Raw genomic sequence first — 25,078 nt, 5'->3', positions numbered from 1 at the left:
AGCCTCTAGGCTGACTCTAGACTAAAGCCTAGTGTGCTCCTGAGTTAGAAATCTGGGGGGCCCCAGTTCTCCAGCATTTGTTGTTACTGTTTAGTCACTAAGTTGTGTCCGACTCTTTTGCGACCCCATGGACTGTAGCCCTCCAGACTCCTCTGTCCATGGGATTCTCCAGGCAAGAATATTGGAATGGGTTGCCATTTCCTTCTCCAGGGGATCTTCCTGAACCAGAGACTGAAGCCGTGTCTCTTGCATTCGCAGGTGGATTCTTTACCACTGAGCCACCTGAGAAGCCAGCGTTGGTACTAGAGGGAAACAGAGAGCCCCCAGGAAACCTCATGACAGCGCTCAGGCTTTGTGGACCTGGCAAAATGATGGCCCACCTCCATCTTCCCTAAGGACATGGAAACGGGAACAGAGGGGCTCATTGGATCCCTGCTCTCCTGGCCTTTCCTTACAGCTTCCCACAGAACTCCGGGCAGGGAGCGCTACCTCCAGGAGAGAGCCCTAGGTTTTGGGTTCATAAAACCCACCTTCTTATTGAGTTCCTTCGCTATTTTGAGATTTCAGAACTATGTAATTTTCACCCACCCCGAATCTGTTGCATTTCTATGTGGGGGTGGGGGTGGCGAGTGAGGAAGGCAGTCGAATTTCATTTCTTGAGTTTTCATGAGACCTATATTATTCTAATAGAAATTACCTGGAGGCTGTTTACTCCAGGAGCGTGAAGGCAGTAACCCACGTGAGGATGATTCAAGCACTCAACAGATATATTCACCTATTAGTAGAGATTGGATTTTGTATCCCGCCCTAGGCCTAGCACAAGGTGGGTTTCTCATAAACCAATTTCGGTCTGCAGGACACCCTCCCATCTGGCTGGGGCTCCAGGCACCCTCCCCATCTTGCAAGCAACAGTCTCAGTGGACCAAGACAAAAGGCCACCTGATTATCTAATAGTATACTAGGTGGCTAGGCTTGAAGTCAGAAGACCAGGTTCAAATCCTGGTGTTGCCACTGACAGCGGAGTGAGAACATTTAACCTCTTGTTTCCCCATGTGCAAAATTGGAAGTTGGGCCAGAATGATCTAGATTTCAGTGTAGGGTTGCCAGATTTAGCAAATGAAAATACAGGATACCCAGTTAAATTTGAATCTTTTTTGGCCACACCATGCGGCACGCGGGATCCTACTTTCCTGACCAGGGATTGAACCCCCGCCCCCACCCCTGCACTACATTGGGAACACAGGCCGTCAAGAGAAGTCCCTGATTTGAACTTTGGATAAACAGCTGTCCACTGAGTTCACCATCTCCACCCCACCCCCACCCCCGCACTGTGGTCCCAGCTGTGTAGGCACAGGAGAGCTCAAAGCGGAGAGGTTTTCTGGGCACAGAGCAGGTTGGAATCCGGCTGCCCCCAGCGAGCAGCTACCCACTTGGGGAGCACTCACTTCCCTGAGGTTCTTTCCTCACGCGTGGAGTGCGGATGGGGTGGTAAAACCTGTAGTGGCCCCTACGGACTGTGGGGATTTAACAGGGGCCCCATCTCAGTACTGAAGTCACCTGGGGCAAGTCACCGCATTTGAAGAGACAGTGCAACATAGGGCTCAGGCCCGCACTGGTCACACTTCTGTGCTCAACTCGTGGGGGGGTGGGAGAAAGGTTGGAGTCGGCAAAGCTTTCCCAAGACCCTTGAATCATATTTATTCATTTAATGATATTTTTTCTTTTTTTTTCTTTAATCTTTTGGCCATACCCCATGGCATGTGGGATCTAGCTCCCAGACCAGGGGTTGAATCACACCCCCCATATTGGCAGCACAGAGTCTCAACCACTGGACCACCCAGGAAGTCCCAGCACATATCTATTTTAAGTGTGGACAGAATTGGCTCCCCCCTACCCCACCCAGCAGAGACAGGGCGGGATGACCCACTAGGACCTGCTCCAGGGGGAGCACCCACCCGAAGTGCAGAGGCCTGACACACAACCACCCGGGCACACAACTAGCCCACAAACAAATAACTTTAATTCTTTTTTTTTTTTTTTTTTTTAAGCAGGAGCCGGGCCTTCAGGCCTTCTGCCCCAGCCTTGTGCCACATGTATGATATAACCCATCACAGCTGGATTTTAAAAAATACACAAAAAATATATAATATACATTATAAAACCTAGGTTGGGTTTGGAGGTGGCCTGAGCAATATGCAAACTGTGAGGACCTTCAGGAAGCTCAGGGGCGGCGGAAGGAAGGGGCACAGTACTTCATATGAAACTCATAAATACCCACGGGCGGCAGCTGGAGGCAGAGGGGCCCGGGTGATGGGGAGGGATACCCAGCAGTCCCAGGTCTGGGTGCAGGGAGCCGCCGCTCCAGGCCAGAGAGACCGAGGTGGGGAGAACAGAAGAGAACGGCATCCCCCGAGGGTTCACCACCAGATGCAAGTCTCAGGCAAGAGAAACTGTCAAACCTTTCTGCTGTCCGTTGTCCCCGGGCCATGGGTCTTCCCCAGGGGCTGGGACTCCATCCTCGGACCTGACCCTCCAGCCTGTTTTGGAGCCCGGGCCTGGCCCTGGGAACCTTTGCCCACAGGGAGGCTTCTCAGGGGTGGGCTGGGACCAGGCCGGGCAGCTTGGGATCTGACCAGGAAGCCCCCAGGGCCTGGATTTGCAGGCTGGTAGGGCCCTGGGGTCTGTTTGGACACCCACCCCAGCTACCCTGGCCCTTCAGTGCAGACTCCCTCTGGCCCCTGTGGCTGGCCCCCACCCCATGGAGGTAGTGTAAACCTGGGCTTTTAGGGACAGGCTGCCCTGGGAGAGGACTCCCAACTCGCCCTCCTCTCCCCCGGGTCCCTCAATGGAGACACTGAGCCCCACTCTCGCCCTTCAGGGTCTGAGGATGGCATGTGGGGGCCTGCCCCAGGCCTGGCACACTGCAGGCACAGAGAAAGCACAGGCCCTCTCTCTTCCCAACACGACCCCAGCTCGATGCTCCCTCATCCGGGGCCTCTGCACTCCGGCTCCTCGCCCACCACCGTCCCCTGAAAGGTCAGCAGCCACGCACCCCTGAGCTGGAAGGCATCCTCCCAGTCTTTCGAGGCTGGGCAGAGTTGGTGACGGTGGTCAGCGTCCGGCCGGGCTGCCCCGGCGCTGAGCCCCGCCTCTCTCCTCCTTCAATGAAAGCGCAGAACAGTGGCAGGGAGTGGACGTGCAGGGGTGGCTGGGGAGGCCTCCCGGGTCCTGGGCCTGTGGCCTGGCAGGTGGATGAGTCCTCCACTCTGGACCCCTGGGGTGGGGGGACCAGGCAGGTGTGTGGGAAAGATACTCGTCCTGGATCCTGGTGCTGGTGGCGGTGGTGGTGGGGGCTGAGGGCACCCTAGTCTTTGACGAGTTTGTAGACATGGTGCTGAGCTCCGTGCTCGCTGGTGGAGACTTCAAAGACGAAAGCAATGACGAGCAGGGTCTCCTGGGAGTCCCGACTGGTGACCACCTAGGGGCCAGGTAGGAAGAGATGGGAGGTCAGGCGGCCCGGGGCTGGGGTGTGGGGAGGGGTCCTCCTTTCTGGGGCTCAGGCTCCTCCTCTGAGGAATGGGCTTAGGTACCCCCACTTGAAGGCCCCTGTGCCCGGGTGCCCCCTGACCCACCCCCATTCCCCCTGTGCCCGGGTGCCCCGCCCCCGCCTCCACACCTGCAGGACAGTGAAGTTCTCCAGGACGCTGTTCATCATGTATTTCTCTGGCAGGTGCTTGAGCTTGTGGATAAAGTTGATCATGTACTCACACATGGGCGAGCGGTGGATACGGTACACAAAGCGCCCGTTCTCCAGCCTGGCATACTCAGTCTGCGGGAGCCGGAGGGGGTGGGCGGGGGGCAGGAGTCACTTGGCCTGCCCACTCCTAGCAGCCCACCCCCCAGCCCCTCCCTCGCTGTGGCCCCCCACTCACCTCCACCTTCTCCACTACCTGCTTGCCAAAGGAGCACACCTTGGTGGAGACGCTGATGGTCATGCTGTCGGCCGAGCTGTACTGGGAGCTGACCCCATAGAAGGCGCCTGGGCCCTCCTGGATGGTGCTGTTGAGGTCGGCCTGGAAGAGGGGGCCGGGCGGCGTGAGGTGCTGCCCGAGGCCAAGGGAGGCATCCCGCCTGGGGGCCCATTGCCCGCATGGTACCCACAGGCCCAGGTACCCACAGGAGAGGGCAGGGGCACGGGCAGCAGCGGGAGGGCGGGCCTGGGGGCCACTGTGCTCCTGGCGGGGGCCGTCGGGGACAGAGGGGAGAGGGCAGCTCACCCAGAACTTGACGAGGAAGAAGGCATTGGGAGGCCCTTTCTCATAGAGCTCCTTCAGGCCACCCTTCTTCTCAGGGAACTTGTCGTATATCTGACGCACATCCACTGCCTCCAGGGGCGGGTCTGAGAAGGCGGGGTTCGTCTGGCCGATGTGCACAAACAGGTGTTTGCTGTACTGTGGGGAGGGCCCAGTACAGGGTCAGGAGAGCACATAAGCGTGCAAGCCCCGGGGCTGGGGGGGCGGGATGGGCAATGGGCTGCACAGAGACAGACCCCCCTCGCCCCCGCCACAGTATCCCAGCCGCATGACCCTGAGCGGCAGCCCTAGACCGCACAGGCCCTGCCCCCAACCCCACGGTACCGTGTCAGGATCTCGCTGCACCTCCATGAAGGCAGAATATTCGAGGAGCCGCAGCCGGGAGGAGGCGATGGTGCGGTCCTGCCATACAGGCACAGAGGCAGCAGCTGAGGGGAGCGGGGCCAGGGGCTCGTAACCTGGGAGGGCGAGATGGACCCTCGTCTGCATGGGGTGCTGTGCGGTTACACACAGAGCTGACCCTCGTCTGCACAGGGCCTGTGTGCAGTGTGGACCCTGCACCCCCGTGTGTTGTGGCCTCAGTAATGTACACCAGTGGATTTTCCTTGTGTCACTGTTAATGTGTGTCCAAACAGAAAATACAAGGCAAGTGAAAAGGCAGAAAACGAACTTACGGTTGCTGAGAGGAAGGGATCATTAGGGATGGATATGTACACACTGCTATATTTAAAATGGATAAACAACAAGGACCTATTGTATAGCACAGGGAACTCTGCTCATCGTTATGTGTCAAACTGGATTGGTGCCGGGGCGGTTGTGGGGAGGATGGATACATGCATATGTATGGCTGAGTCCCTTGCTGTTCACCTGAAACTATCACAACACTAATTGGCTGTAAGTGTTAGTAGCTCACTGTGTCTGATTCTTTCTGACCCCATGGACTGTAGCCTGCTAGGCTCCTCTGTCCATGGAATTCTCCAGGCAATAATTCTGGGGTGGGTAGCCATTCTACCCCAATACAAAATAAAAAGTTCAAAAAGAAAAAAAAAAAGTGAAAATGGAAAAACAAAAACTACCCAAAACCCCAATACCTAGAAGAAGTAAAACTCTGTTAAGGTTTTGGTGTATTTTCCCAGAAGGAATTCTATGTATACACACATATCAGTGTAACACTTTTGGTGGTGTGTACTTGTAACAGAGTTTTGGAAGCAACACAGTAAAAGGTAAAGGGCTTATTCCTGGCCTGTTCCAATCCTCTACAGATGCTACCCACCACTCCCTCCCAGTATCCATACATGCATGTGTCCGCGCGCGTGCACACACACACAGTCAGGCCCAGGCTCTCCCGAGCAGACGTGCAGGTGCTGAAGCGGGGACAGGTGCTGGCGGCTGCCTCGTGAGGGGAACTTACTGCTGAGCGTCGGTGGCAGGGGCGGCTGGACAGGGTAGGTTGGCTGTGCAAAGGGCTTGATGCTGCAGACAGGAGCACAAACTGGTGAGAGAGTCGCCCCCTTCCCCACCTTCCGCCTGGCCCAGTCACATGGGTCTCATGTGGGACCCCGCAGGGAGGAACCTGGCCTTCCTGTGCACTTCCCCGAAATGCATGTCGACCAGCTAACTCCCAAGTGTTTTGTTTGCTTCATGTGTTAACTTTTATGAAGTCTGGCTGCATCTCACAACTGATGTGCACATTTAATGTAGCGTTTCAAACCCCACCCTGCAGACCTGCTCATTAAACCGAGGGCGTGTCTTAGGAAGAAATTCATCCTGGAGTTGAAGGAGCTGAGAGTACTTGGCTACCTGACTTGTTGACTGAAAGACTGACTCAGGGATTAACTGAGTGAAAAATAATTGTAAGATGGATGACAAGTGGTTGATGAATAAACAAACACATGAATGAACAGACAGAAGCATTAGCTCTCTGAACTGGTATTCTCCAACCCTCTATTTTTAATTTAAGATTTTGCTCAGCTGTTGCTGGAACCCAGATGGGAAGGGAAGACCAGCGCGGCTGACAGGGGAAGGAAAACGGTGGGGGAAGGACATCTCCCAATACTCACTCCTGAGAGGGTCCAGGCTGCTGTCCCAGGAGAGGGGGGCTGCTCCAAAACTGCAGAGACGGGACAAAGGCCAAGGTCCCTCAGTATTCAGGACCCCCACCTTGCCCACCCTAAAGGCATTCCCTCACGCCAGTCCCACCTCCCAGGACCCCCGTACCCGTGAGGAAGTAGAGAAGACGGCCTGGGGCAGAGGGGAGGGTGGGCTGAACTTGTTCTGTAGGACGCTGGCCGAGACAATCTGGGCGGAGGACATGGACGCCATGCTCTGGAGGGCTTTGTCCTTGGAGACCTGGTCCTGGGTAGGAGAGGAGCCCTGTGAGGCCTAGGCCAGGCCAGAGACAGGACGGGGGCCTGCCTCAGGGGCCCCGTCCCAGGCCCTGTCTCCTAAGTGTACATCATCCCTCTGATTACAATCCACAGGAAGAGATACTTTTATTTTATTCCCTAACCCAGGAGACGTGAAAAACATTTCCCTTTATTTTGCTTGTGTCACACACCCATAGTTTCTATTTCGTCAGCGGTTCTCAAAGTCTGGTCCGCGGACCGACAAAACACCAGCATCACCTGGAAGCTTATTAGAAATCAAATTCTCAGGCCCCACTTCAGACCTAATGACTCTGAAACTCTGAGGGTGAGGCCGAGAAATCTGGCTCCCTAAGCCTTCCAGGTGATTCTGATACAAGCTAAAGTTTAAGAGCCACTATCATCCATTTAAAAAAAAATGCTGTTTGCACAGTCTATTACACTGATTTTGCAATCCATAATCTGAAAATTCTGCATAGGTGATTTCCCACCCACTGCCCTTCCCCCACCCCCAGGGCAGGGGCAGTGCTACTTACCAGGTTCATGGCCTGTGGAAGAGAAGGAGGATGGATTAGATGAGACACAGAGGAGCCCGGATGGGGTGGGGGGTGGGGGGCATGTCATTTCACCACCCTCCTCTCAATGCCCACCTGGCTCTCAGGGTCCTGAGGGGCCCAGGGAAGCTCAGAGGCAGTTGTGGACCTTCCCCCAGCCCACTGCCACCCAGAGGGAGTCCGTGTTGGCTGAGGGTGCCCTGGAAAGGGCAGGATGAGGGTGGAGGGGCTGGAGATCTAGTTAGGGGACCATTCTGGGGCCCTTTGGGTCTGTCCACACCCCCTGGGGCTGTGCTACAGGCAGAGGAGCAGGGGCAGGAGGCCTGGTCTGCTGGGCAGCCGTGGGCAGAGAAGAGGTTCAGCTTACCCAGGCTGGGGCCATAAGCCCAGGTTCTGAGATCCTCAGCCACAGGGCCACCAGGATCGAGTGCCCAAAACAAGGAACGGCCATACCTGCCAGTCCCCTCCACCCCGTGTCTCCTCCCTGCCCACCCGAAGTCCCCATGCAATTAGCAAGCAGCAATTAGGAGGAAGGAGAGAAGGAAAATGGAGGAGAAGAGAGGTGAGCCTCAGGGGCCCCCAGATGGTCTTCCTCTCTCTCGCTGTCGGGCGGGCTGTCCTCCTGGGCTCCTCCCTGTCTCCAGGGACCGTGGCCCTGTGCAGCATGAGGCGGCCACTGGACTTCTTCTGCTTCTCATATTTCTGAGACCCCCGTGCTGCCCACCTATAGCTCCACAACCGGTTCCCTGTCCCGGGCTGGGTCAGAGAGTAGTACCAGGCCCGGGCAAGACCAGGCCAAGTGGCAGGGGACCCCCTACCTTCAGCTTGGACTGAATCTCCCGAGACTTCCGCCTGGCTAGAACCTGCAAGTGGCTAGAGACCTGCAGAGAGAGAAAGGAAAGAGAAAAAGAGCAGAAAGAACAGGAGAGGCGAGAGCAGAGCTTCAGCCAGAAGAGAGCCATAGTGGAGCCGGAGGGCCAGCAGAGGCAGAGGCCTGAGCCGCGCAGACAGTGGAGGAGGCACCGTGAGTGGGATGGGCGCTGGAGGCCCCGGTCAGGTGCCTGACATACCTTGATGCCAACCTGGTACTCCCGCACCTTCTTCCGAGCTAGAACCTGTATGTGGCTGGACACCTAGGGGCAGCCCCGTGCCCGGCCAGAGAGGAAAACACAGAGAGTGAGGAGGCATAGCTGGGGTGGCCACAGGCAAGGAGCATCCCAGCCCTTATTCCTGGGACCAACTGTAAGCGGGGAGGTGGGGGGGACCTGTGGGCAGACACCCCTTTGCACTGCCAGTTCCGCTCTCTTTTGGCCTGTCATGATCATGAGCCTACTGTGGCTTCCAGGACTACCATGTACAGTTGTACAAGTTGTTCACTGCGTAAGAGCACCTGACCAGTGAGGGCCAAAATCAAGCCCAAGCTCTGCTGGCCAAGCCATGTGCCCTGATGCAGGGCTGCATCTAAAGTAAACGAAGAAGAGACCCCCTGGAGTCCAAGCTGGCATCAGTCATACCACCAGCTGGAGAAGCTCCTGGATATCAAAACAGGGGAGCTGCTAAGCTGGATACTGATGCAGGATTTCGCCCCTGAAGGCACTGCTGGAGCATGTCAAGAGTATGACAACAAATATGTCAATGTGAAGAAAGGAAGCTCTGCCGGACTTTCCATGGTGCTGGCAGCTTACAAGCTTTTCAACTACTGCTATTCTTACGAGGAGTTCAAACACAAGCGGCCAGGCAAGCACCACTGAAGAGGCCCGATGTGAAGGGACACTCTGCGTTCCTGACCACGACCTTTGCCTGGCAGCCCTGAATCCTTTCATATCCTAATGGAGAGTTAACAGCCATTAAAAGATGACTGGTAAAAAACAGAGGAAGAGCACCTTTGTATTCTTCCAAGAACACGTGACTTCTTCCTCACTGGACCCCTTTTTTTTCCAGTTGGGATCTCAGAGGCTGCTGCTGCTGCTGCTAAGTCGCTTCAGTTGTGTCCGACTCTGTGTGACCCCATAGACGGCAGCCCACCAGGCTCCGCCGTCCCTGGGATTCTCCAGGCAAGAACACTGGAGTGGGTTGCCATTTCCTTCTCCAATGCATGAAAGTGAAAAGTGAAAATGAAGTCACTGAGTCGTGTCCAACTCTCAGCGACCCCATGGACTGCAGCCCACCAGGCTCCTCCTTCCATGGGATTTTCCAGGCAAGAGTACTGGAGTGGGGTGCCATTGCCTTCTCCTAGCCATGGCCATAATGCTCCTGCTGGCCACCAGATTACCCATCAAGGCCAAATCCCTTACAGAAGGTCTCCCCTGAACCTCTGCCTAAGTCCTCCCAAGAAGACCCCAGCTTGCCGGCCTATGGAACCAGGCCTAGTCTCACTCCTGCTTTGTTCACGCAGCTCCCTTCCCCAGCACACCTTTCTCCCCCTCGGACTAACACATGGCAGTGTGCACTCTCTCTATGTACACAGTATATCCTCTTAACTGCATTTCTTCTCCGGCTCCTCCTTCCTGAAGCCTCCCTCAACTGGCGAAACTGAGCTAGCCAGTCTGGATGTGTGCGCCTTGGGCTTGCACAACACCCCCTTGACATTGTCAAGGATCTGACCCTGAGCCACAGAGAACTAAACATCTCTGTCCCCCACCACGCCCCCCCACCCCCACCCCCCACACCCCCCCACACCCACACCCCCCCACACCCCCCCACCCCCGCTCCATGAAACAAGCGGGAAGGAACTGGAGAATCTTCTAAGCTGCTTCCATTTCAGTAGCAGCAATTGCTATTGGCTTGCCTTGCAAATTGTTTTTATCGCCACAAAGAAACAGTTTTTCTTTCTAATCATGGATTAAAAGTTACTATGTAAGGGCTGCTGGAGGGCCCCTGCTATCTGGTGAGGACCTAAATGAGTGCTTCTCATCTCACCGCGCCCACGATTCAGACCTACATCCAGCAAGATTCTTGATCATTTCACATCAGGACAATAACCAGCATTTATGGAGCACAGCTAGTATTTTTTTGTTTGTTGCTGAATGTATCATTCATTTATTTATTTATCTGGCTGCACTTGGTCTCATTTGCAACATGCAGGATCTTTAGTTGTGGCCTGTGGGATCTAGTTCCCTGACCAGGGATTGAACCCAGATCCCCTGCACTGAGCACTCGAAGTCTTAGCCACTGGCCTACCAGGGAAGTTCCACATAGTTACTATTGTTCCCAGCACTTTACATGTACCAACTCATCTGAGCTTTACAGCAATGCTAAGAAGTTGGCACTAATATTATTCCCAATTTAATATGATTGGGATGATGATGCCAAAGCACAGAGAGGTTAAGCAACTTATCCAAGGTCACACCGCTGGACCCAAGTGGCCTGGCAGCAGAGCCCACTTGGCCATTACCAATAGGCCCTCAGCCCAGAGGACTTATCTCCAGATGGCCAACTCTGTGACAGCTGAAAGTCACATGGGACTTAATCCTACTGTAATATTTAGCTGTGCTTTCGCCACGCAGGCACTGTTGTTGTCAGTCGCTCAGTCGCGTCTGATGTTTTGCGACCTCGGCACTGTAGCCGCCAGGCTCCTCCGTCCATGGGATTTCCCAGGCAAGAATGCTGAAGTGGGTTGCCACTTCCTTCTCTAGGGGATCTTCCTGACCCAGGGATCAAACCCACGTCTCCTACTTGACAGACAGATTCTTTACCACTGAGCCACCTGGGAAGCCCATGGAGGCATTGCACTTGCTATTAACTGCTGTGGTGGTGCTGGTTTGGTCGCTAAGTCGTGTCCGACTCTCGCGACCCCATGGCTTGTAGCCTGTCAGGCTCCTCTGTCCATGGGATTCTCCCGGCAAGAATAGTGGAGTGGGTTGCCATTTCCTTCTCCAAGGGATCTTCCCGACCCAGGAATTGAACCCAGGTCTCCTGCATTGCAGGCAGATGATTTACCACTGAGCTATGAGGGAAGCCCATTAATTGGTATAAGTAGCTATAAAAAATAAATTTAAAAACTGCATTTTTTTTTCCAGCTAAAAGTAAAATGAAAACCACCAAAAAACCTTGCATTGCTCTTTGTGACACATAAAGACACGCCTTGTTCTCACAACCATAGGTTGGGTCCCTCTTTGAGGAGATATCAGACATCAGAGCTCTAATAATAAAGTTAGAGGAGTGTCACCCTTGCAAAATGACAAAAGCCAGAGGTTTTTAAAATCCTGAGCTTAACAACAGCTAGGATGTAAGATGTCATTGTTCAGCCAGCTTTCTTGGGATATCTGGCCAGGAGCGGTGTGATGCTGGACCCAGAATTCAGAAAATCTGCTACCCTCCCTGGTCTCATTTAAAGATCCCTGGGCCCCTTCCCACTCTGACCAACAGGTTCCTGTAAACACATCTTTTGGGTGAAGCAGGACACGCCTGCCCAAGACAGTCCCCTCTTCCTGAGCCTGGGATGGCAGCCTGTAATGACTATAATAATAATAGCGATAGAAGTGGCAAATTCTTACACAAATACACTCTGTATTACATTTCAGCTAACTGAACAGCTGAGGAACAGAGGCTGGGAGGTGAGGCATCCCCTGCCCGCAGGTAGAGGAGCAAGTATTTGAAGCCGGGGGCTGAACAGCTAGTGTTCCTCCCATGGCTCCAGGCTTCAGGGAACTGGGCCCTGTCTGTCCGGTTCTTGGAGGGATCCCTAGTGCCGAGAGAACACAGTAGTACCTTCAACGATTTGCTAAGTGAATAAATGCTGTACGGTCTGAGCTGGCCCAGGGACTTCCCTGGTGGTCCAGCGGCTAAGACGCCGAGCTCGCAACGCAGGGGGGCCCAGGTTCAAACCCTGTTCGGGGAATTAGATCCTGTGTGGCACACGGAAGACCAGGTGCAGCCAAGTAAAATGAAATAAATAATAAACTAACAACAACAACCACGCGCTGGCCCAGGGAGAGTGACTAACCAAGGCCTGAACAATGAGGGCGCAATTTCCACACTGGGGGAGTGGACCCAGAGCCTTCCTTGCAGACAGTGGGATCTCGGGGGTGGGTGGCAAGGCCCAAATCCCACCCAGACAGGGAGGTCCGGGCGGTGCTGACCTCGGTTCTCCAGGTCCCTAACTCCAGCCTGCCTCTCTCACCCCACACACAACCCACCCTAAGGGGCTCCGTTCAGGTTTCCTCCCTGGACTGGAAGCCACCTAGTCATCTCCCAGATCGCCAGTTTCTTCCATGTCCACTGTCGCTACCCACGGTCGCTGCCCAGGCCACGGCCGCTGACCTAGGTCCCTGCCTCCGCCTGGCTCTCCCTAAGCACTGCCTCGGGTGCTCGGGCTGACAGGCCTTAACAGCTGCCACTCCCTGATCTAGGCTCTTCCAGGGACCCAGCTGCCCCCAGGGAAACTTGGCCCTTGGGCGCCAGCTCAATGTCTCCACCCCTCCCTCCACACACCACACCAACTGAAATCTCTTTTCCTGTCCAGTGGATCCAATGGCCAACCTGCCAAGCGACCTTAGGAAGTTACTTAACTTTCCTGTGCCTTGGTCTCCTCACCTGTAAGATGGAGAGAATTACTGTACCTACTTCACAAGGCTGCTATGAGGACTAAATACATGAACGTAAAGTCAACTCTGGAGGCGTTAACAATTATTATTTGTACAGCTAACTTCCTCGGCCTGGAAGAATCATCTCCCTCTCCTCCTGCCCGGCTAAATCTTGTTCCTTCTTAGAAAAAGGCATCTTGAGCATCGTCTCCTCCAGGAAGCCTTCCAAGCCCTCCCTCCTCCCTTCCCCTGGCTGGTCAGGGTTAGATGCTTGTCCGATAGCGCACACTCCAATCTCAGCCATGCCGCCCTCTGCACTCATCTGTCCAGCCATCCGTCTCCCTGCCTGGTCAGTGAGCCACTCAGGGCAGGGACACACAGCTGCCACAGTCGCCCAGCGATTTGTGGTCGCTGAACCAAAGATCTGGGGGAGGGGGGCAGTCACAAAGGACAGCGGCGACTTCCCCGGAGGTCCAGTGCAGGAGGAGACTCCTCGCTCCCAACGTGGGTGGCTCAGGTTCGATCCCAGGTCGGGGAACCTGGGCTGAGTAATGGGGCGAATCCGAGGAAGCGGGCAGGGCAGTGGGCTAGATCGTCCAGGAAGGAGCTGAAGGAGGCAGGGAAGAGGGTGTCTTTCGGGGGGGTGGTGCCCACAGTATAAATCATCTCTTACCTGTTTTCTCGTCCTAGTCTTCCCCGTCCTCAATTTAATATAGCGTGCGATCAACTCATTTCGACCTAGATTGGGATGAGAGGAAAATGGGAAGCGGGCAAAGAGGAGAGCCCCTCCCCAGCTGGAAACCACACCATGCCTGTTCCCCCATCTGTCTCCACTCCACACCACCCCTCTCCCCGCCCCCCAAGGGGCACAAGCAGGGCAGCTGAAGGGGAAGTCCCAGGGCTCCCCTATGGCCTCCAGGACCTGGGGGGGGCGGGGTGCTGCTCATTGCGGGAGGGGTTGCAGAGCAGGAGGTGGAACAATGTCAGGCGGCCTGACGGGCTTTCCCTGCGAGACGGGCAGGGGCAGGTGCGGCCAAAGGGAGGCAGGACAGCTGGGCCCCCCACTCCCAGCCCCGGGCAGGGCTTCCTTCCCCCTCATGTTGTCAACGAGGGTGTGTGTGACATCTCTTCCTGGCAACACATCCCTGTGTGTCTGTGAGAATTCTGGGCCCTGGGTCCCTGTCCTGGTGTCCTGGCTACCAGGAGTCCTTGGGCAAGTCCCTGCCCTTCTCTGGTGAAACAGCCAGAAAGGACCAGACGGTCCCCAGTATGCCTTCTACACTGACAGCCTGGGTAAAGGGGTGTCACTGAGCATATCGCCCTGTCCTTGAGCCTGTCACGCCCAAGTCACTGGTTCCCAGTGTCTGTCCCGCCCTGTGAGAGCAAGCTCAGCCTGTCATCCTTGGATGGGGGAAGCTCTGCTCTGCACCCCAGACCCTCGGGGGACCCAGAGGCTGGCCAGTGTCTGAGGGCTTAGCCCTGTGAAGCGGAGGGGCAGTGCTTGAGACACACGGTGCAGTGTATGTCAGCATCCTCAGGGGGCACACCGCTTACCCCCAACTTTAGGCCCCCTGCCCCCCAACTCCACAGCCTCCGCAGAAGGGCCACATTCTCCAAATTCCTCTTCCATGACAGAGCCAGGCCCACTGCCCCTCCCTTCCTGCCTGCCCCCTCCACCCCACTCCCTCCACCCTGTCTAAAAATACCCTGCGGGGCTGCCCCGGCCATCTGGGAGGTAGCAGTGGGGGCAGGTGGCCCCCATCCCAGGGAAGGCACCCGGGGAACACCTGCCTGCCCCACGAGTGGGCCCGGGCTGGCAGTGGGCGTGTGCCCGTGGGAGGAGAAGGGGACCATGGCAGCCCAGCTGTCTCCCTTCTGTGCCCGCCACGGCGCTGGACACCGGGCATGGACGGGCTGACGGCCTGCCCCACTCCAGAGAGCTGGAGGATGCTGGCAAGGAGCCAGGAGCAGAAGGGTTGAGTTATCCCAAAAATGCAGCCCTGGGAGAGCCCTCTGAGGAAGGAACGGGGTGTGGGGGACACTCCCTTCTGGAGGCAGGAGGTGAGCCAGGTGGCAGAGGGAGGCAAGCAGGAGGCCTGGGAGGAGGTGAGACCCTCTTCCCCACACAGGCCCTGTCCCAGAGTGGGCCTCTCACCACCCTGCAGTCACCCTCCCCGACCCCCCCATGATGGTGGGAACTCCTGCTCTGCACTAGGAACCCACCCCAGGCCTCAGCCCTTGGGGGGCTCCCTGACATCCTCCTAGGAGGGACCTTCCTCGACATCCTCCTAGGAGGGGGACCTGTGTTCAGGTCCAGACCAGAACACACCGAACTGACCCAGTTTCCAGGGCCCATTGAGTCACCCCGAAACCTCCAGGCCAGGAGGGGCGAGGAGAGGAGGGGCAGCCAGGGGGGTGTCGCGTGTGGGTTGCACTCTGGTGGAGGGGGCAAGCCTGGCCTGTTTGTGAGGAGGATCCAGACACACAGGCTTGCACGCCCAGACTCGCCCGCCCGCCCGGCCGCCCTGCTGGAGGAGGGCTGGAGGCCCCGCAGGACTTCGCCAAACCGGTTGGGTGAGGGGGCAGAGAGCAGGGGGAGGGGCGGGGAGGGCCAGGCGCCTCCCCAAGTCTGGCCCAGGGTCCCCTGCCTCCCTGCACGCACCATACATCTTGCCCTCGTCCGACAGGATGATCTTGCGGCGGCCGCAGGGCGGGTAGATGGCCAGGGCCTCCTGGAAGCTCTGCTCAATGTCCGGGCTCCACACGCCCTCTGCGTCGTTGTCCAGCCCCTTGTCCAGGCCCTCGGGCCCATCCTCCCGGGCCTCCCCGGGGCTGCTGCTGGCATTCCAGCTGTTGGACGCTATTGTGCTGGTTGCTCTGGGCTCTGGGCCTGAGCCCACTGGGCAGCCTGAGCCTGGGGGGCAGAAGCAGAGGGGTTAGGTAGGGCAGGACCCTTCCAGACAACAGCAATCTCCCACTCCAGGGGCCAGGCTGGGGCTCCAGGGTGGAGTGGTTTAGCCAGTGTGACCTTGGATGAGTGACTCCACCTCTCTGAGCCTTATTAAAAGGAAGGAAGGGTCTCCCTGAGGTTGTGAGGGCTAAAATGAAATGAGATCAAAGTGCCAACCATGATGCCTGGCTCTTAACACTCAAGACATGGTACTAGTGGGGATCAAGAGCAACAATAAAATGCCTTATACCTGCACTGCGCTTTTGTGAGGAAAAAGTACTTTTATGGGGAAAAAGTACTTTCAGAGAAGGAAATGGCAACCCACTCCAGTACTCTTGCCTGGAAAATCCTATAGACACAGGAGCCTGGTGGGCTTATGGTCTATGGGGTCGCAAGAGTCGGACACAACTTAGCGACTAAACCACCACCACCTGTACTTTCATATTCATTCAACCCTCAAAACTAAGGTGGGGGGGGCGGTTGGCAAGAGGGGTGGCAAGAGTGATGCCCATTATTCAGACGAGAAAAGCAGGCTCACAAGACCATGCAGCTGCCAAAGGCACCATGACGAGGGGGAGAGGAGGACCACATGGGCAGGGCCAAGGGTTTCTGCGGCTCTCTAAAGGGCTCCTTGCCTCTCCTCCTCCTTGTTGTCAGGAGCCCTGATCAGGGACCCCCACCCGTGGGCTTCCCTGGTAGCTCAGACGGTAAAGAAGCTGCCTGCGATGTCGGAGACCCAGTTCGATCCCTGGGTTGGCAAGATCCCCTGGAGAAGGGCATGGCAACCCACTCCAGTATTCTTGCCTGGAGAATTCCATGGACAGAGGAGCCTGGCAGGCTACACAGTCCATGGGGTCACAAGAGTCAGACACAACTGAGCAACTAACACTTCACCCCTCATTCTCCCCCAGCATCAACCCAACCCTGCCAAGGACCTGCCATGGGATGAGGGTCCCTGATCCAGGGAGGGTATGGTTTTGCCTTCCTCAAAAGCTAACTCATGAGAACCCTGCCAAGGAACCTAATCTCAGGGCAGAAACTGCCCTAGGAATCCTGGAGAATGGAGCGACGCTGGGGGGTAAGGGAGCAGCTGAGAAGGTGCCGGGCTGACAGCCTTGCTCAACCCCACCCGTTCCTCCATCCCACTTCCTGTTCCCGCACCTCCCGGCACCACAGCAGCCCATAAACCACCCACACGCCCGCCCCTGCCCTGGCCCACATGGTGGAAGGGCCAGGGCTCTATAAACTCTGAGTTCCCTGCACATGCTGAGCTGGGTTATTAAAGCAGACCACACCCAGACAGTCCCCCAACACACACAGCCCTTCAGCTCACCCCCAGCCCCTTCCAGCCTCAGAACTGCACGTCCAGTGTTTTTTCAGGATCCAGGGAGCTGCAGAGCCCCAGATGGCTAGACTCTGAGATGTGCTCTGGGCTGAACGGAGAGAAGGGAACCAGGTGGGAGAACACCACAGAAGCCAGGGAAGAGAATTCTTTCCCTTCAAACAAGAATTCCAGGTCCTGCCAAATGGGTGGGGGTTCTCCCTGTGGGGACCACCTGTTTACTCTGGAAGGCGTTGAAGGTGGCTGCTGACAGCTGGACCCGGCGGGGGGTGGTGCCTGAATGTCAGGTGGACAGAGTTTATACTTCACATCACTACAAACGAGAGCACCTGCATATGGCAGGCACTAGTAGGACTTGACACACTGACTCACTCCATCCTCACCGTCGCCTATGAGGTGGCTACTATTATTATTTCCACTTTACCGATGAGACAGCCAAGGAACAGAGAGGTTAGGCAATTTGCCCAAGGACACACAGCTAGTGAGTACTAAAGCTTGGTTCTGAACACAGGCGATCTAACTTTGGTCTCTTAACTAGGATGAGAAGTCCCACCATCTGCAGACAGAAAGGAGACCCGGCTGTCATGGCAACCATCCTCAGTCTGCCTAGTGGGGTCTGGGCCAGGGGATCCCCTCAACCCAGGTGGCTGGAGCAGCTTCAAGGACCCCCAGGTTACTGCCATAACCCTTCCTTGGAAGGCCTTCAAGGCACACCAGAGGGCAGCCATGGAGAGAGGAAGCCGTGCTCCTGACGGGTCACAAGGGCCACACTTCTCTATTCAGCCCAGGAACGGCATCCCCACTTCCATCCCCTCCTCAACCCCTTGAGGCCAAGTCTAATTGGGGAGGGCAATGCGGGGTGAGGGGGACCACAGCGGCTTCTGTACTGGGGTAGTTGGGATGCAAAGCCTCCCCCAGGTCTGACAGTGCCACAGATGGGTGGGCTCTAGAGGGGAGGCAGATGAGGGATTACGATGAGCTAAGACCCCTCCCAACAGATTCCTCAGCCCATTTCCCCCCAAATCCTTCCCTGAGGCCTCCCTCAGAGCAGCAGGGGCCCGGCACATGGGGGGCCCTGCCAGCCCCAGACTTTCCAAAGCAACTTTCCTGCCTCCCCCAAGTCTCTGCCCGCCTCCCCTCACCCAGGCGGCGGGGGGGCCCCCCCTTCTCAGGGTGATGTCAGCCCCGCCCCGCCCCCCGCAGGAGCACTGTGGCCAAATATGGCGAACACAGCAGTGCTTGGGAGCTGGGACAGACTGGGGGGGCGGGGCGGCGGCCCCTGGCCGGGACTGCTGGCAGCTGGCGAGGGGGAGGGGAGCCCCGGGGGTGGGGGGGGGCGCCGCAAGGACAAGTCAAGGAGAGAAGCGGGACCACCGTCCCTCCCGTTGGCTCACAGGCTACATGCAAGACCCACTTTCCGGGCACACTCCTGGGGGCCCGAGGCACCCACCCAGGGGCCCGCAGGTGACGCCCCACCCCACACAGCCATGCCCAGGAGCACTGTGTGTGCAGGTTATGCTGCTGTGTGGGTGCCCAGATTGACGCCCAGTGAGAATATCTGCACCCCCTCCCAGAACGAGGCACACTCGGGGCGCTGGCAGGTGGGCAGTGGCGCCTGGCTGGGGGCTGAACTAGGTAGGGTCTCTGTCCTGCCATGTCACTCAGGAGGGGGTCAGTGAGGAGAGCCTGGACAGCCACTCTGTCCTTCCCAGAGTTACTGCCCTGGGGCGAGGACAGAGAGTGGGCCCCCGCCCCCAGACTCCAAATCACCGGGACTCAGCCTGCGGGGAGGGAGGAGGCTATGAGCTCCCCTCAGACAGCTGCAGGACTGGACTGAGGCCAATCCTGAGGCTGACGGTGAAGGGAGCTGACCCCAGGGATGCTAGCCCCCACCCAGCTTAGGGTCTGATCTGCCCGTTCCATGGTGGGGTTCACAGGGGTGGCAGCCCCAGCCGCTCACTGTCGCTGGCCCAGGTGTGCAGAGCCTCTGCGTTGCTCTCAAGAGGGGTGGGAGAAGGGGGGAAAAGACGTAAGTGAGGGGCAAAGGGGGTGGAGGGATGGGGGGTACAGGATGGGGGAGAGTCTGGGAGTGGGTGAAGAGAAGACAGCCGAGAAAACTGACAAGAGAAGAGACCCAGAGAGGGAAAGCTGGAGTGAGAACAGGAGGGTGGGCTCCACAGACACTGCGCGGAGGGGGCGAGTGACCAACAGAGACACAGGAAGACAGAGACCAAGACGGAGGAGACAGGAGACCCAGCTGAGAGGGGCCAATCAATAAACCAAGACATGGTCAGGCTGTGCAGAAACGGAAAACCAGAAGGTGGGGGGAGAAAGAAAGAGGCAGAGGGAGTCAAGGACAAAAAGCGCGCTAGGAGACCGAAGGGGAAGGGAGGAGTGACAGGGGAGCCGGGGCGACGGACCCCTCCTCTCGGAGGACCTCCCCTCTCAGTGTTCCTGCAGGGCCTGCAGGCCTCTGTGGTCTCATATGGCCTTTACCTTCGATCTGACCAGTCATACCTGCTTCCCCTTCTCCCAGGGCTTTGGGAGGTCAGAAGATGCCTCTGGGTGGTGGCCAGGTGGGAGATAGGAGGCCAGGCGAGCAGGCTTCGGGGCCCTGAGGGAGATAAGGGGTACTCTGCAGCCCACTCCCCTCCCTGGGGCCAGACCTGCTGGAATAACTGGCTGGACAGCTCCAGGGGTGGAGGCTAGGGAGGTCGGGGCTGCCACAGTGGACCTAAACGCCCACCCCAGCCCCTCCCACTCCCCCTCAACTCCAGACCACCCTCCCTCTACTGCCTTTCAAGCAGGGGCAGGGACAGACTTGAAGCTTGGGCCTCCCCAGAGCCTGGGCCTCATGGGAGATGCAGGCCAGGCCAGGCCAGGCCAGGCCAGGCCAGTCCAGGCAGGTGTCAGCAATCCCCCCACTCTCCCCAGGTAGCAGCCCCACCGAGAAGGCGACTGAGCCGCTGTCTGCACTGGGGGTAGCGGCAGCAGCTGTCCGCTCCTGCAGGAACTTAGCCCCCAAAGTGCTCTCATGCTGAGTGAGAACCTCACTCAAAGGGTGGGAAGATCAGGAAATCAGCAGTTTCATCCCGAATGCCCTGCCTCCAGACCAGGGCAGCCCAGGGCAGGGCTGACAGGCGGGGGGTTGAGGATGGGGCGGGCAGTGGAGGAAGGCTCGGAGAGCCTCCGCCCCCATCTGTCTTTCCCTCCTTCCTCCCCACCCACCCCCACCGCGGGGCCAGCTGTTCTCCAGCTGCCAGAGGCTCCCACCCTAGAAGTAGCTGTGCTGTGCTGGGACAGGGAGCGCAGGGCGGGTGGGATGAGGATGGTGTCCGCCGCCCCCACCTCCAGCCCAAGGACCCCCCCCAGCCCCCCAAGGGATCCTGCCAAGTGACCACGCCCTGCCAGGCTGGGGAGGGAGTACCCAACTCCCTAGAGCCAGGCTGAGATTTTTACAGGAGGAAGCAATTTGCAGAGCCCACTAGGAGGGAGGTGAAGGGGGCTCCCCCGCTGCCCAGCTTATTAATGTGCTTCCAATTTGGGAATCCAGCCTCTGCACCCACCCACCCCCTCTCCTAGGGCACAGGCTTCTCAGGGAGCCGAGGGGGTGGGGAACCCCCCCAGGCTTCTCTCTCCAAGGCTCCCCCTCACTGTCTCCCCCCTCCAGCAGTGTAGGAGGGAGGAAAGAGGCTTCGAGCCCTCAAACCTCCTGCAGAGAGAAGGGGCCCACTTCCCAGACTTCACCCCTCACTCAGAGCCGCTGTCCAGCCTCCTCATCCCGACCCAGTCCAGGAAGGCCAGGGATCCAGGCTGGAGAGGGCGGGCGTGCAGTAAAGGGGTGACTCTGGGTTTCACAGTTCTCACCGTGTCAGAGGACCCCTTGGACGCTGGGTCAGCCACTGAGCTGTGACCCGTCCCTCAGTCGGTTGTTGCCTCCTCGGGCAAGTCACACCGTCAATGTCATGTATAAACACAGAAGCTTGCCCTGGGCCCCTCCTCTCTCTCAAACATACACACCCCTCTTCACAGCCACTGTCCCGCACATCCACTGTCCCCTGCATCTCCCTGATTTCTTTAGTTTTTAAAGAAACATTTTTTGGGGGGGCTGCACGCAGCCCTACCAGGGATCAAACTTGCGCCCCCTGCAGTGGAAGCACCAAGGTCTTAACTCCTGGACCACCAGGGCAGTCCAGGGCAGTCCCTTAATTTTTTTTAATGGTGATAAAATATACATGATTAAAAAAAAGTACCTTTTTAAAGTGCACAATTCAGCCTCATTAATTACATCCTTTGTTTCTAACAGTTTTTTTTTTTTTTTTTTTGGTGATCCACCACATAGATGCACGTGCATGGGGTCACGGGCCCTCAAATTCAACACACCCGTCATCCCACGCCATATATGCCACAGCCCTGAAGGATGTCACCCCCCACGGCCCCACTGTCTCAAACCACCATGGATGTGACCGCCCACAGGGTCAGTCTCACCCCGCAAGCGGCACCGACCCTCGGCGTGTGGACTTTCTTTCTCCGTCTCACCCACACACCTGATTTCACACTCAGCCGTCGCCACGGCTTCTCAGCACTCGCATGCTGCGCTAGGCAGAGTCCATCGTGTCATAACGGCTTCTCCGCGTGTCACACGTAAGCGCACCTGGCACACAGGGTGCCTCATTCTGCCTCGGACACACACAGCATCACACGGTGGGACTGGCCCTCACACAGGGAGCATCGGAATCCCGGCCAGTCAGTGCCGGACATGGCTATGAGCTCACACCACTGGGCAAGCAGACAGTTTCTTTCACAAACCCACCCCGTGTGATGGCCCCTCACACACACAGAGGTCCCCTACAGACACACAAGCACGCACGCACGCAGCGTCAGTCATACACGAAGAACGTCATTCATCGTTTCTCTCAAGTACCCGCAGCCCCAGTCACATGCTGAGAACGTCACAGCGTCTCACACATGCACGTTACAAAGTCACAATGCCGCATACAGTTCCGTCCTGTGAAGTCACACACATGAACTGGTTTCACCCCAGTTCCCCTCACGTGCACCACCCCTACGGTGTCACCCACAGAGGGTCCCTCTTGGCCTCGCGCACACGCGCACACACACACACAGGTCCAGCGGCACGCACAGTTGCACTCCCGTTTCCCTCTATCACTTCCGGTCCTGTGGGCCTGGCAGGGAGCACAGGAAGCAATCAGCACTCTAGGAAACCTCAGGGGCTGAGGCTTTGAGGATTCACCACGGTTCTCTGGTCCCCTGGCCTGTGGGTCCCAGCCTCCTGCGGGGCCCTGAGCAGACAGGCAGAGCCCCGAGGGGCAGTGCCTCTCCGGCAGACCACCCTAGGCTGTCACAACACGGGGAAGGGGAGGACGGGGCGAGGCCACAGGGACAGGGCCAAGTGTGATCAGCTGGCTTCCACCCCAGCTCTGAACAGAGAAGCTCCCCGCCATGGCCCCAGGGGTCCATGGAGACCTGGATCCTCAATGCTACCCCTTGGACCCCACATGGGAAGCAGAGGCTGGGACCTCCTGGCCACCTCCACGGAGAGCTGCAGCCTTGGGAGCCCTCTTTCTTGGCTCCTTGGGGCCTGGCACCACCAGCTCCCCCCCCCACCCAGCACTGTCCGCCCTGTGAGCCAGACCCCTTGGCTCCTCTCCCTTCCTGAGCGAAGAGGTGGAAAGGACTGGGAGTTTTTGCTCCTTTCCAGCTTCCACCCTGAGCCCTCAGAGGGGTCTGGGAGAGGGCTGGCCATCCAGGTGGCCTCTCAACACCATTCATTGCCAGACCCCACAGCCAGTTCCCAGGACTGTTCTCTGACTCCACCTGGCCTCCCTGGCCCCCGGATGCCTGCTGCCGTAACCTTCTCAGCCCCTCTCACTGGCTTCGCTGTCTTCGGTCACCTCCTGGTCAGCCCTCAGTTTCTTCCTTAGACCCACTTGATCACCAACTCACCTCTCCAGATCCCACCAGGTTCAGTTTCCATGATGGGAAGGCCGACTGACCAGGAACCAAAGAGAGACTTGGAGAAGCTCAGAGAAAAGGGACCAGAGAAGTCCTGGATTCCAAGCAGGGAAACGGAGGCCCACCAGGATGACACAACTGGTTAGAGGCCAAGCTGGGGCCAGATCTCTTAAGTTCTTGGCCTCTGTTTGAGATGTCTCCTTTTCAATTTCCCCAACTGTTCAGTATGTGCCAAGATCTGCAAACCTGAGGATGAATGTGGGAGCAGGGCCCAGGACACACACACATACACACAGCTCTGACCTGCCCATCACTGACCATCCTACTCAGCCAAATGAGCTAATTAGCATTAATTACTGTTCCCTCCCTGGGGGGCGGGGAGTGATAGTGGGGGAAGGCCCACGAGGTTGAGACTCCCATTGGATCCCAGCCTCTCTGAGGAGGGGGCATTTGGGGGTCCCACGAGTCCCCCTCATCATATACCCTAGTCCTAGAAAAGACATCTGTCCATCGCCTGCTCACAGGGTGAGCAGGGGATCCAGGAAGACCCCAGAACCATGGTCTGCGGTGGCAACTCTATGGGGAAAAAGAGCTGCAAGAATCTGGGTGGGAGGAAGACCTCATTTCTCACCAAAACTCTAACTTTTGGCAACTTTAGATTTCCCTCCTTGCCCCAGGCTGCCCCCATCATTCTGGCCAACGAGATGTCCTGGCCCCCCTGCTCTGGGGCTGCAGGAGGCAGGCTACACAGAGCCGCCCTGGGCACCAGCCCCTCTGAGCTGTGTCCAGCCCCCACCCCCACCCCCTGCTCTGCTCGGCTACAAGTTCAGGCCTGACCTGGTTCTGCCTCTACCTGGAGAGAGAAAAGACACAGAGGGAGGTGAGGGACGGCTTCCCTCCCTTGAGAAGCTCTACCCCAAGGCCTCAATCCCCCTTGTTCACAGAAAAAAAAAAATCTCTCAGCCCTGGATGAGGGCCCCTCTCCCGGAAAGGTGACACGGTGGGGTCTGGTCTCAGTGACACTGCCCCAGGGCCCCGCTAGGCTGGAAACCAGAGGCAGACAGGCGCTCCCAGCTCTCCTTCCCCAGGCAGGAGTAGAGGGCATGACAGACAATGGTGAGGCTTGGGGTTGGAGGAGACAAGCCGCCTTCAAGTCCTCTGAAGTCTAAACACGGGCTCTGACGAAGTGTGTGGCCAAGACAAGGCCCCAAATCCAGTCCCCTTCGGAACCAGGCTCACAGGGCTCAGGGCTGGAACTCCGAAACCTCCACCCCGACGCCAGCGGCAGAACTGAAGGCAACTTAAGCCCCTGCCCCCCTTAGGGGGCACACGCCCGGGGTCGTGAAGCTTGGCTGCCAGACACCGTCCACAGTCCGGCGCGGCTGCGGGCACCGCGCGCGGGAGCCGGCCTGGGCGCCCGGAGGCCCGGCTCGAGGCCTGCGTGGAGCTGGGGCCGGGCGGGCTCCGAGAGCGCGCCAGCCGGGAGTCCAAAGGGCGGCGGGGCCAGGGGCTGGGCGCTGCGGGGACGAGCTCCCCGGTGGCAGGCCTCCCCAGCCCCAGACCGTGCGGGCCCCCGAGCCCCGGCCTCGACACCCCCAAATGCGGACGTCTGGACAGGCGCTGGCACCGGGGCCAGGCTCGCGGCTCCCCGACCTCCCCCAGAACAACTCGTCCGGGTCGCGGGGGGTTGGTGGGAGGGTGGGCGGGGCTTCCCGGAGAGCTTCTCCCCCTTTCCTCTAAACTTCCCGGCACCCAGATCCGGGGCTCAGGCTCAGTCTGGACAATGGCTCTGGAACCAGCCCCCCCCTCGGCTGCTCCCCACCCCCCACCCCCCAAAGCACCGACCAACCACACCATCTCTCCCAGCGGGGCCTCCTCCCGGCGTCCGCCCGGCTTACCTGGTCCGATCTCGCGGGGGCGCTCCGGCCGGGCGGCTCCGCCGGGCCCGAGGGAGCGAAGAGGGGGGCCGGGGGAGGGGGGTCGTGGGGAGGGGGCTGACCGGAATGTGCGGAATGAGCCGGGCCGGAGCGGGAGGCGCCGGGCGCGGAGGAGGGA

General features: G+C 58.0%; 1 protein-coding gene across 2 annotated transcripts; it reads right to left on the bottom strand.

Annotated features, from left to right (window-relative positions):
- On the bottom strand, positions 1,999-23,303 carry TEAD3 (TEA domain transcription factor 3). 2 transcript variants are annotated; one of them, XM_018038905.1, is made up of 13 exons: positions 23,015-23,303; positions 15,418-15,669; positions 13,429-13,493; positions 8,301-8,363; positions 7,213-7,224; positions 6,531-6,668; positions 6,374-6,423; positions 5,725-5,786; positions 4,638-4,771; positions 4,278-4,451; positions 3,933-4,073; positions 3,677-3,829; positions 1,999-3,478 (listed from the first exon to the last, which is right to left on the bottom strand). In XM_018038905.1, the coding sequence occupies exons 1-13, from the start codon at positions 23,043-23,045 to the stop codon at positions 3,365-3,367; spliced, it is 1,389 nt and encodes a 462-aa protein (XP_017894394.1). In that variant the 5' UTR covers positions 23,046-23,303; the 3' UTR covers positions 1,999-3,364. The 2 variants fall into 2 exon arrangements, with proteins under 2 accessions (XP_017894394.1, XP_017894395.1); XM_018038906.1 differs by lacking the exon at positions 23,015-23,303 and adding an exon at positions 19,565-19,758.

The sequence above is a fragment of the Capra hircus genome, chromosome 23 (genome assembly GCF_001704415.2).
Source record: "Capra hircus breed San Clemente chromosome 23, ASM170441v1, whole genome shotgun sequence".
Lineage (NCBI taxonomy): Eukaryota > Metazoa > Chordata > Mammalia > Artiodactyla > Bovidae > Capra > Capra hircus.
This window is presented reverse-complemented; position numbering and strand designations above follow the sequence as displayed.

Coding starts and splice junctions, on each gene's coding strand:
- TEAD3 (XM_018038905.1), bottom strand. CDS start 23,045: ATGGAAACTGAACCTGGTGGGATCTGGAGAG. Junction 15,670..23,014: donor ACCTGGTGGGATCTGGAGAG/GTGAGTTGGTGA, acceptor TCTGCCCCCCAG/GCTCAGGCTGCCCAGTGGGC. Junction 4,772..5,724: donor CCTGCCACCGACGCTCAGCA/GTAAGTTCCCCT, acceptor TCGCCCTCCCAG/GTTACGAGCCCCTGGCCCCG.